The sequence below is a fragment of the Rhincodon typus genome, chromosome 9 (genome assembly GCF_021869965.1).
Source record: "Rhincodon typus isolate 14 chromosome 9, sRhiTyp1.1, whole genome shotgun sequence".
In the NCBI taxonomy this organism is placed as follows: Eukaryota; Metazoa; Chordata; class Chondrichthyes; order Orectolobiformes; family Rhincodontidae; genus Rhincodon; species Rhincodon typus.
This window is the reverse complement of record NC_063340.1, coordinates 81,706,991-81,719,365: the sequence shown is the minus strand read 5'-3', so window position 1 is coordinate 81,719,365 and position 12,375 is coordinate 81,706,991. Positions and strand designations below refer to the sequence as shown.

General features: G+C 39.7%; 1 protein-coding gene across 1 annotated transcript in view; it reads right to left on the bottom strand.

Annotated features, from left to right (window-relative positions):
- The window catches only part of tarbp1 (TAR (HIV-1) RNA binding protein 1), a 107,321-nt gene that overhangs the window by 39,818 nt on the left and 55,128 nt on the right, over positions 1-12,375 (bottom strand). The window contains exon 15 of the mRNA XM_048601372.1: positions 1,523-1,716. Coding sequence (XP_048457329.1) covers positions 1,523-1,716 — 194 coding nt within the window. The remainder of the gene's footprint in view (positions 1-1,522; positions 1,717-12,375) is intronic.

The window sequence follows — 12,375 nt, the reverse complement described above, 5'->3', positions numbered from 1 at the left end:
CCAAAAATCCGGGAGTCCTGTATCTAAAAAAAAAGTTAGATTTATTCATTTACCATAAACCAGTGCAACCAATCAGCTGAGGCAGACTTTAGATATTGCATGGCACCAGACATCATGTACTCTTATAAAATTACAAAAGCTCATGCAGTTACAACATTAAATGCCTTCAACTTATTATCCCTTGCTAACACTGCACCTGACTAAATATCAAACCATCTGTTTTACTAGCTCTTGCACCATTATACCAAATTTGTGTCAATTGCACCAATTCCTCAAGTATGTACTGACAGGTTTTTGTTATTAAAATTCCAGATTTGCGATTGATGAAACTTTTTTTAAAAAATGAAGAATTTGCAGCAGGTGGAAAAATACTTTGAAATGCATTTGAAAGCTGCAGACCTTAACAGCAAAAAATAGTCATTGTGTGATTATGTCAATTGCATGCATACTCATTGTTTATTACTAGAATGCATTTTTGTTGTTTAAAACCACCATCCATTCTGCAGCATGTTGTCTGGTGGCTTGACAACTTGGCATATTTATTTCTGGTAAGGTTAAGTTGGAGAACAATTGGCACTAACTCAGAACTCACATGCAATGTGGGTAATTATCATGGACAGAATAATATTGTTCTAGGAATATTTAATTTTAATAGAAGAACACTGTTGACTTAATATTCATGTGTGATTTCACAATAACCACAGACTCTGATTAGCTGGCAAGTCATGAATTTAATTAAAAACATCTGGCTTGCAGGCTGATCACCATAAGATTGGTTGTTGTATCATTTCCCTTCTCAAGAAAGCAGACAGGGAGGTTTGTTCTGATTCCGCTATTTATGTTGCCTCTTTCTAAGCGGCTGCTGGGCCGATCATGAGCAGGTTCCATAGTTCTCCAGCTCTTAGCATTTCCACTTCATATGGACAGCCTTCGCTCAATAACTTCCCCAATAGCCCATCCAGTGTGTTGAACATGGCAAGTTTTGAACAACTCACTCAAATTCCTTCAGAATCAATATAAAAATTAGCAAGGTAGGAAAACAATTGTGTGCTAATACTGATTCCTCTTGACGTTGTCTAGACAGCTCTCCCAAATCTTAATCTAGTTAAAGTTTAGTTGTCTTTCCAAACTGAGTACAACCATTAATACAATGTTTCAACCTGGATACCTCCAAACCAGAGGCAGAAAGAGCTTTGATCCAAGCTGGATCAGATTACGTGTCTGATAGCTGGTGTCAGCTGAGTTGCTTGCTGGTGAACAGGGTGATATCTAATTTGCGTTAAATCGGAATTGGAAGAACTAAGCTGCAAATAAATATCAGAAAAGGCTGCTTAGAATTTTTTGAAGTAGATAGAATAGAATGCCTTGGATTGATAAGTAAATTACACTAACTGTGATCCTCCACCACCCCATGAACTTTAAGCTGCTGCTCTAATATTCACTGCAAACCTTTAATATTCACGTTGGACCTCCCTGCATAATAATTTCGCACTTGAAATAGTAAATTGTTCCTTTTTCTTACTCATTGTCTTCTTTACTGCAGAAAGGTTTCTCAAGTTTCTTGTTGAAGGGACCAATTAAAACAGATTTAACCAATGTTTTGGCAGCATCAAGGGAGTCAAGCAGCAGCTCTGGATACTGGGCATTAATCTTGCAAATCCAAGCCAAAGAAGCTCTAGCAACCACCTTTTGGATCTGTTGTCTCAGTTTCAGAACCTGTGACAAAAGGCAAAACAGAATTTATGTTTCTTCAGCTGAACTCTGTTAACATTCACATTTGTTTATTTTAAAAACAATATTCATTCATGGATGAGGTTGTTGCTGGCTAGTCCAGCTTTTATTGCTTGTCCTAACTGCCCTTTTTCTTCTTTTTGTTCATTCATGGGATCTGGGTGCCATTGGCTAGGCCAGCATTTATTATCAATCCCTGTCGGCCCGTCCAGGTAAGGACAGCAGATTCGATTCCCTTCCCTAAAGGGCATTAGTGAACCAGGCAGGTTTTTATGGCAATCGATCGTGGTTACATGGTTGCCTCTAGGCAAGCTTTTCATTCAAGATTTTTTAAAAATTGAGTTCAAGCTTCAGCATTTGACACAGTGACATTTGAACCCATGTCCTCAGAACATTAGCCTGGGGTTGTGGGTTACTCGTCCAGCAACATGACCATGACACCACTATTACCCTGCAATGAGGTGGTGGTCAGAAGCTGCATAATTTTGCATGTTGGATAACATAACTGCAATTCACAAAGAAAGTTTTTATTCAGTCGTGAGATATGGGCTTTGCTGGCTGGGCCAGCATTTATTGCCTATCCCTAGCTGCCCTTGAGAAGGTGGTAGTGAGCTGCCTTCTTGAACTGCTGCAGTCCATGCGCTGTAGGTAGACCTAAAATGCTACTAAGAAGGAATTCCAGGATTTTGATCCTGCGGCAGTTAAGGAACAGCGATATATTTCCCAAAAACATTCATTTTCAGACAGTCTGGAATAGACAGCTGAAACCTGCTGATACTACAGATTCCCTACAATTCTTCATATCTTCAGAGAATCCCTACTGTATGGAAACAGGCCCTTCAGCCCAACAAGTCCACACCAACCCTCAGAGTATCCCACCCAGACCCATTACCCAGAACCCACCTAATCTACACATCCCTAAACACTATAGGCAATTTAGCATGGCCAATCCACCTAGCCTGCACATCTTTGGACTGTGGGAGGAAACTACAGCACCCAGAGAAAACCCATGCAGACACGGGGAGAATGTGCAAACTCCACACAGACAGTTGCCCGAGGGGGGAATTGAGCCTGGGCCCCCGGCGCTGCAAGGCAGCAGTGCTAACCACTGAGCCACCGTGCCGCCCCTTATATCATTGATAGTAGACAGTTCAATTCTTCCTAAAGTCAATCATCAAACTCCCACTGAATGATGATTTCAAGTTAGAAAAGGTAGCTGGAGGTAACTTAATTGCATCCACGGTCAAAGAGAAACTTCCTAGAACTTCTGCCCACCAACTCCAGGTTTCTCAAAACAGTTTTACAAATGGAAGAGACTGATTAAAGCCAAAATAAGTTTATTAAAGGAGGACAAAGGTGAAGCCAAAAAGGTAAGAGGCAGTAAGCCGCTGGCTATATTTCAGAGAAACATGAAGAAATTGCCTATTAAAAAAATTGAAGAAAATGATCCAGTTTCCCAATAAACAGTTCTATAAATAGCTTCACACAAATTGGAACAAAAACAAACTCATTTTACACATCAAGACATCAGGTGATTGAGAAGCTGAGATTTTATGTGCAATAAGCAAAACATTTTTAAAGGAGATGGAAAAATGTGTCTTATTGAACCAAGATGTTTTATGAGCCTCACAAAAGGGAAGAGTGGAGGTATGATCACTTTCATGCCAGCTGGAAGAACATCAAATATTCACTGCCACAGGTAGAAAGGTCAGAAAAATAAAAAAGTGGTTGTTGAGTCAGACAAAGATAGCAAAGAATTCTCAAAGGGGTAATAGAGCCAAAGGAACCAAGCAAGTTGGGACTCCTGAGTGTAATTTGTTGGATGCATTCTGCAGGAGGCATCCAAGCAAGGGGAAGATAAAAGACAGAATCCAGTTTGGGAGACAATATGAAAGACCAGGAGATTAGCTGAAATAGCAGGGTCTTCAAGTTATTGACAGGGCAATTTTTAAAACAAAAACTCAAAGTGGTTTTGTTCAAAAATGAAAAATTTAAAAATGTAATCATCCACCATACCATAACTGGGGACATGCTATGTCCTCAGTTCCCAAGTTTCCATTCTTGGCTGTGCAAGCAAGCGAGAGGCAGAGCGATGAAAGGTGGAAATGAGTGGAACATTATTCCATATGTACGCTCCTAGCACGTTAACAGGAAGATTCTCACATATCTGAAAACACCTCAATGCTTTTAACCTAAATCATGGTATTGGACAAAAAAACTCAAATTGAAATAAGTACATGTTTAAAAAAATGCTTTAACATAAGCATTTACGTATTCAGACGTCATTTGGTGAATTACAAAGTTACAGGGGCAAGTTCTTTACCATGAAAGGGCCACAAGGCAATAGATTTTTAAAATAATTTATTTTAATAAGAGGATAGGATGGAATAAATCTGCAGAGGCAGACAACTGCCAAATAAAGAAGCAGAAATGATGCTTTGCAGAGTTCAATGCGTTTAAGTATTTATAGATGTTCTGTCATTTATTCTTTTGGAAGTTTAAATGATTACATCACTTTTTCAAACATACCTGTCCAAAGAGAATATCCAACAAGTTTTGTCTCTTGTTGGTCTTCAAGGCAAAGACAACTATGTCTGCCAACTGGGTTATTTGGTAGGGATCTGGTAGACATACATGTGACTATTGATACTGATCTGTGCCTGGAAGATTTTGCTGCAATCAGGACTAGATGCAGCAGATGATTCAGTTTTGGATGGGGTGCTGCCTCAGGGACTTCCATCTGTTTCAATCCACAAATTGCTTCCCCTGCCCACTAGGGAACAGATAATTCTGGACTTGGTGATGTATAATGAGGTAGATTTGATTATGGACCTGAAGGTGAAGGAACCCCTAAGGGGCAGTGACCACAATATGATAGAATTCACCCTGCAGTTCGAGAGAGAGAAGCCAGAATTAAGTGTAACAATATTATAATTGAATAACTGTAACCACAAAGGCATGACAGAGGAGCTGGCCAGAGTTGATTGGAAGGGGAGCCTAGCAGGGAAGATGGTGGAGCAGCAATGGTAGGAGTTTCGGAGAGTAATTTGGGAGGCGCAGCAGAAATTCATCTCAAGGAAAAAGAAACATACTAAAGGGGAGGATGTGGCAACCACAACTGACAAGGGAAGTCAGGGACAGCATAAATGTAAAAGAAAAAGCATACAAATGTGGTGAAGATTAGTAGGAAGCCAGAGGATTGGGAAACTTTTAAAAACCAGCACAAGATAACTAAAAAAGCAATAAGGGGGAAAAGATTAAATGAGGATAAGCTAAAAATTAAAGAGAAGACCGCAAGAGTTTTTTTTTTAAAAAAGATATGCAAAAGGTAAAAGAGAGGCAAGAGTGGACATTGAACCACTGGAAAATGAGGCTAAAGAAATAATAATGGGGAACAATAAAATGGCAGAGGAACTAAACAGGTACTTTGCATCAGTCTTCATGGTGGAAGGCACCAGCAGCATACCAGGACTTCAGAAGAATCAGAGGGCAGAGGCAAGTGCAGTAGCCATCCCTAAGGAGAAGGTGCTACAGAAGCTGAATGGTCTGAAGGTGGATAAATCACCCAAACCAGATGGACTACACTTCAGTGTTCTGAAGGAAATAGCTGAGGAGATTGTGGAGGCATTGGTAGTGATCTTTTAGGAATCACTGGAGTCAGGAAGGTCCCCAGAGGACTGGAAAATAGCTAATGTAACACCTCGTTTATGAAAGGAGAGAGGCAGCAGACAGGGAATTAAAGGCTGGTTAGCCTGACCTCAGTCATGGGTAAGATTTTAAGAGTCCATTGTTAAGGATGAGATTGGTAGTGCATGGTAAAATAGGGCTGAATCAGCATGGCTTTGTCAAGGGGAGGTCATGCCTGACAAATCTGGTGGAATTCTTTGAGGAAGCAGTAAGCAAGTTAGACAAAAGAGAGCCAGATTTAGATTTCCAGATGGTCTTTGACAAGGTGCCTCACAGGAGGCTGCTAAATAAGAGCCCATGGCGTTGGGGCAAGGAAGCAAGAACAGAGGATTGGCTGACTGACAGAAGGTAGAGAGTCGGGGTAAAGCAGTCTTTTTCAGGATGCAGGTGGTGACTAGTAGAGTTCTGCAGAGGTCACTGCAGGGACAACAACTATTCACGTTATACATTAACAATCTGGATGAAGGAACTAAGGACATTGTTGCTAAGTTTGCAGATGACACAAAAATAGGGAGTGGGATGGGAAGGGAAGAGCCTACAGAAGGATTTGGACAGGCGGCACGGTGGACAAGGAAGTGACAGATGAAAACAATATGGCAAAGTGTGAAGTTATGCACTTTGGTAGCAAGAACAGAGGCATGGACTATTTTCTAAACAGGGAAAGGCTTCAGAAATCTGAAGCACAAAGGAACTAAGGTGTTTCAGTTCAGGATTCTCTTAAGACTGACATGCAGGTTCAGTTGGCATCTAAGGAGGAAAATGCAATGTTAGCATACATTTCAAGAGGGCCAGAATACAACAGCAGAGATGTACTGCTGAGGCTATCTAAGCGTCTGACCAGACTGCATTTGGAATATTGAGAGCAGTTTTGGGCCCTGTATCTAAGGAAAGATGTGCTGCTGTCGGAAGGGGAGTCAGAGGAAATTTACAAGAATCATCTCTGGGATGAAGGGCTTATCATACGAGGGGAGCTTCGGTATGGCTATGGTAACCATGAAAGTATCATCAATCTTTGTAGAGGCACATCTGGTTCACTGATCTTCCCTTCGGAACAGAATCTGGCCTGGTCTGGCCTACATGTCCCAGATTCACAGCAATGTGGTTGACTAACTGCTGTCAAGAGCAATTTCGGATGTGCAACAAATGCTGGGTTTTCCTGCAGCATCCACATATCATGAATGAATATAACATAGGCACAGAGAATTTCAAAGTTTCACCACGTAAATATTAAACAGTTTAAACAAAATTCTTGACTCAGGACAATGTTAGTGAGTAAACTACTGAAATTAATCTTAGAAAAGTCACTTCCATATTAATTTTCTTCCCATTAAAACAAATGCAGAGGGAAGCTGCTTTTATTAGTTTCAATTAGACAACGTTTGAGGTTTCTCACTGTTGCTTGTTGCACAGTTGAGAAGTTCAAACCAAATCCCAATCTTAAGCTTTCTGATTCTTCGACTGTTGTCAAACCTGCATTCCCTCCAATCAGACAGAACTGATCTGCAGACACATCTGATGACCTCAGAATCCAGTTGGTTGCTTAACTCCAATAGCTCTGAACTCAATGCCAATTTCTTCTCATCTCCAGAGAGAAGACGACTCCAAGATTACAGAAAAGATATCCGCTTCTCCTTGGGGGCACTGGAAGCAATTTGCTAAAAAAACTGTTTCTCCTGTTCTTTTTTTCCAGCCTATATACGGTATCCTCATCCAAAGCTAATTTCCAGAAGAACTATATCTAAGAGTCATTGAAAGCTTGCCACACTCCCCAGTCAGCCCTCCATAAAACATAAAGAGGTTCTGTGATTACTTTAACAATTGATCTCCCACCTTCCAGCACTTAACCATCCTGCTCAAAACAACAATTTGGCCAAAGCACTGATCCTGCCTTCAGGTAAGATTGCTGAGGGCTGACCTTTTAATTCACAAGTTCTCCAAGAAGAGAAATAAGCACAATCTCCTCGACCTTCATAATGTAAATTCACAGGTGGAGGACTGGTTGCAAGATTTGTTTATTTGAAACTCTAGGTTCTTCTGTTTCTGTATCTCTAAGTTTATAATGCATCTCCTCATTCTTCCTATTACAGTACATTATTTCACACATTCCCCAGTCTCCAACTCAACTCACCCTTTCTAAGGACCTCACAATTGGGGAAATACAAAGGATCTGGAAAGTTCTGTACATCTACAGGGGTCACAGGCAAGGTATTCTGAAATGATTTATTTAGAAAGGTGAACTTAAAGTAGTTTGCAAATGAAGTAAATTTGCAGAAGCAAACTGAGAAACTGCCAAATACAGGATTGTTCAAAGCATTTTTATGTGCTTTTAGGTGTTTTGCCGCATCTCTTTTTGGACTTCTAAACAGGATTTTCTTAAGCCTACATGTCCAAAGAGAACAATCAATATATAAAACTAGAAAATGCAAAATCCTAACACTAATTCATTACACTTCTACTGTACACCACAGGAAATTGCTTCAGACAATGGCACATAGGAGCAGATGTCAGTCATTCAGCCCATCAAATTGGTTCAGACAGCCAATAAGATCATGGCTGATCTGATAATCCTTAAACCCACTTTTCTGCCATTTCCTCATAACCTTGATTGCTTATTGGTTAAAAATCTGTCTCTCAGCTTTGAATGCAGCATTGACAGCCCTCTGTGGTTTAAAAAAAAATCAGATTCACTACCTTCGCAGTAAAAATTCCTCCTAATCTCTTTCTTAAACAGTCAACCCTTACATTGAAATTATGCCATTTTATCCTAGACTTTCCCACATGGGAAACAACCCCTCTGCATCTACCCTCCAAGTCCCCTAGGAATGTTATATGTTTCAGTAAGATCTCCTCTCATTGTTCTATATTCTAGTTGGTACAAACCTAACCTACTTAACCTTTCCTCACAAGGAAATCTCAACTTACGCAGGATAAATGAAGTGAACGTTCTCTGGGACACTTTCCAATGCCGAAATATCTTTCCTTAGGTAAGGGGACCAATACTATTCGTTGTATTCCATGTGCTTTCTACAGTTTTACAAATAATCCCTATTGTCATACTCCATTCCCTTTGAAATAAAGGTCAACAGTTCATTTGCCTTCCCTAATGCCCTTTGACTTTAAGTGATTAGTGCATTAGGACACCTGAATCGCTTTGTGTCGCAGATTTCTGCAGTTTTTCTTCAACTGATATTCAAGCTTTTCTTTTCTTCCTGACAAAAAGCATAACTTCACATTTTCCCGCAGCACATTCCATCTACAAAGATTTTGCCCACTCACTTAACTTGTCTACATCCCTCTATGAACTGTGTCATCTTCACCAATTGCCTCTCCACCTATTTTGTGCCATCCATAAACTTGGTGACTATACATTCACATCCATCTTTTAGATATATTGTAAAAAGTTGTGGCCCCAGCACTGATGCTGAAGGACTCCACCAGATGCAGGTGTCACCCCGAAAACGTCCCCTATATCCTAACTCTTGTCTTCTATTAGTTAGCCAATCCTCTATCCATGCTAACATACTAACTTCAACACTATTAGCTTTCGTCTAAGTAGGCCTATACATAGTATCCTATTGAACACCTTTTGGAAATCCAAAAATATTGTATTATATCTACATATTTCTCTTTATCTATTTTGCTTGTTACTTCCTCAAAGAATTCTAATAAACTTGTAAGGCATGACCTCACCTTCCTTTTTCCTTACGTCATCATGTCAAATGACTTCAATATTGCCACATTGAGAACAGACAAAATTCTTGCTTCAATTTTTATTTCATCCAATTCAACTTTCCAGGTTAAGCAATGCCTCAATTTTAAAATTCTCATCCTGGTTTTCAAAAACTGTTCCATGGCCTTGGCCCTCCTTATCTTTGCAATCTCCTCCAGTCCAACAACTCCAAGAAATCCCAGCTCCAAATTCTTCCTAAACCACTACTCCCCATCATCAATCACCTCTTTCAGCAGTATATAAAACTACCTCACAACCAGCCTTGGGCACCTTGGAGTAAAATGTTACTTTGTAATGCTCTGTGAAGCACCTTGAAATGTTTAATTACTTTACAGGCGCTGTATAACGTTTGTTTCTCTAATCCAAATGCACCATCATAATATTGGTTATCACTAACGTACCGTATCTCTTATTTTCTTCAAGCTTTGTGATGTCCTACACTAGAGGACTTGACTGTTAGTCATGACTTCACCCAACATTAAGTTGTTGTCCTTAAAATATTCGATTCCTTTTGTTCAGATAATATGGCCATTGGCCAGTTTGAAATGATTACTATCGTGCATTGCATAAGACTAAAGTAGCAGCTTGGCACAATGTTCTGTTAGGGCAAAAGAACTTGTCAAGGCAAAAAATGCAAGGGTTCTGAGAGCAAGTAGGGAAGTGGAACTAAGAAAGCCAACATAAACTAATTAGCCTCCTTCAATGCTGCATCATGCTCTGAATTTGTGCTTTTGTGTATCTGCCAATTATTTGTTAAAATTAGTAAACAGCTTTTAAGCTCAGAAGTGCAATTATTGCAGAATGCATTTTGGCTGCTTCAAACATTCAAGGCTTTCAGCTAATGATACCAGTCTTAAGACGGCTTGTGGTCAAGGTGCTCTCCAGAGATGTCATAAAGTTTTACATGAGGGAAAACAAAAGGAGGACAGATAAAGAAGTTAATTATGCAAAAGACAGTCAACATGCAAAGTATAACCACCGCAATTAGACACATCAAAACAAAAACATCTGGGAATAAAAGGCAGAGAATGTTTGAAGTTATTATCATCAGTTCCACACACAGGTTGAATTTGTGGGATTTTTTTTTTCAATTTAAATTTTATTTTTATTTTGAGATGGATTCTTGAATTGGAACTCTTATATGCCTTTGAGGTTTTGTACAAATAAAGAATGAGCACTGTCCTATTAATTATTAAATGTGTAAATAAATATATTTGTATTATCCCATAGTGGATTTGGTTGACTTAACAGGTTCAACTCCTATACCGACTGAGGTCATGACGAAAACTCTGTCTTCTCAACCTAGTCCCTTGCCTGAGGTATGGTGACGCTCAGGTTACATTAACCACAGGTCATCTCTCTGTAATGAGAAAGTAGCCCATGGTCTTCTGGGACTGTCACACAGTTGACCGATTCTTTTTAAATAAGCTGTTTTAAAACTCTCTTCCTTTAGCAAAAGCACATTCACAATTTTTCTTAATATTTCAGGTATGTAAATAATATTTACATGAAACTGTTTCTAATCAGAGGGACAGTAACTAGAACATATAGCAGGTACCAAAGGGCTCAATGTCAGACTTCCTACAGATTATAAAAAAGTGCAAGGGGAACTTAAGAAACTCAGAAAGCTGAGAGACTGCATGAGAAAACACCAGTGGATAGAACAAAGCAAATCATAAAAGGGCTTTTTAAAAAAAAACGTAAACAGCAAGAGAATAACTCAGAGAAAAGTTGGCCTGATAGGGAGGTAATCTATTGGTGGTCTCACCAGCACCTTATACTGTTTCAGTAAGACATCTCTACCCCTTAGAAATAAAGGGCCAACATTCCATTAGCCTTCCTGATTACCTGCTACACGTGTTCCAGCTTTCTTTCACGCAAAAGTATCCTCAAGTCCCCTTGTGTTGCAACTTTCTCTTTGTAAACTGCTTGTATCTTTCTCACAACTTGCCCTTCTACCTATTTTTGTCGTCTGCAAATTTGTCTACTGTACATTTGCTTCCTTCCTCCAAGTCATTGCTATATTGTGAACAGCGGCAGTCGCAGCACTGATATCCGTGGAATCCCACTGGTCGTGGGTCACCAAGCTGAAAAAGAACCCTTTATCCTCACTCCTGCCTATGAGCCAGTTCTCCATCCATGCCAATACCAGGCTCGTATCTTCCGTCTTAACCTTCAGTGAGGTACCTTGTCAAACATCTTGCAAAAGTCCAATACAACACATCTACTAGTTCCCCACCATCCATTCTGGATCAGTCTTCCTTGAAAAACTCTAATAAATTAAACAGCCACTGCTGATCTGTCATGAAGTCATACTGACTATTTGCTTAGATTATGATTTCCAAATATTCTGCTAGTACTTTCTTAATAATTGATTCCAACATTCTTCAACAAGACATGTTAGGCCAATTGGCCTATAATGACCTGCTTTTTACCTCCCTCCTTTTCTGAATAGGGGTGTCACATTGGTAGTTTTCCAATCCTCCGGTGCTTCTCCAGAATGAAAGGATTCTTAGAAAATTACAACCAATGCATCCATTATCTCTGTAGCTACTTTAGGATCGTAGGATGTAAGCCATGAGGCTCAGGGGACCTGTCTGCCTTTAGCTCCATTAATTTATCTAAACCTACTTCTCTGGTGAAGGCATTAGTCCTTAATTCCTCCAATGTATTCTTTGGTATTAATGGAAGGTTTGAAGTATCTTCCACTGTAAAGACTGAGACAAAATATCTGTTTAACTCCTTTGCTATTTCACTGCTCCCCATAATGGTCTCCACAAATTCATTTTCTAAGGGGCCACTTTGACCCCGCCTTTCCCTTTTATAGATTTAAAGAAGTTCTTATTGTCAGTTTTGATATTCCTCCCCAGTTTGCCCTTGTAGTTAATTGTCTATCATCTTTTCAGTCCTCTTTTGCTAGATCTAGCCCAGTCTTCAGAGCTATTTCTGACTTTTGTTCAACTTAATACACTCTAACTTCCTTGGTTAGCCATTTTTTAAGTTAGTTAGGTAACCACGAGTGTTGATGAGACTAATGCATTGGAAGCAGTCAACACAATCTTTATCAAGGGTTTAGATAGGGTCTGTTTTGGTAGAGTGGTCAAGAAAGTAAGAGCCCATGAGTTCCAAGGCAAGGCAGCATGTTGGATTCAAAAGTGGCTGAGAGGCAGGAAGCAGAGGCTATGTAGGATAGTTTGTCAGTGTTTATTAGTTATTTCAGGTAAGAT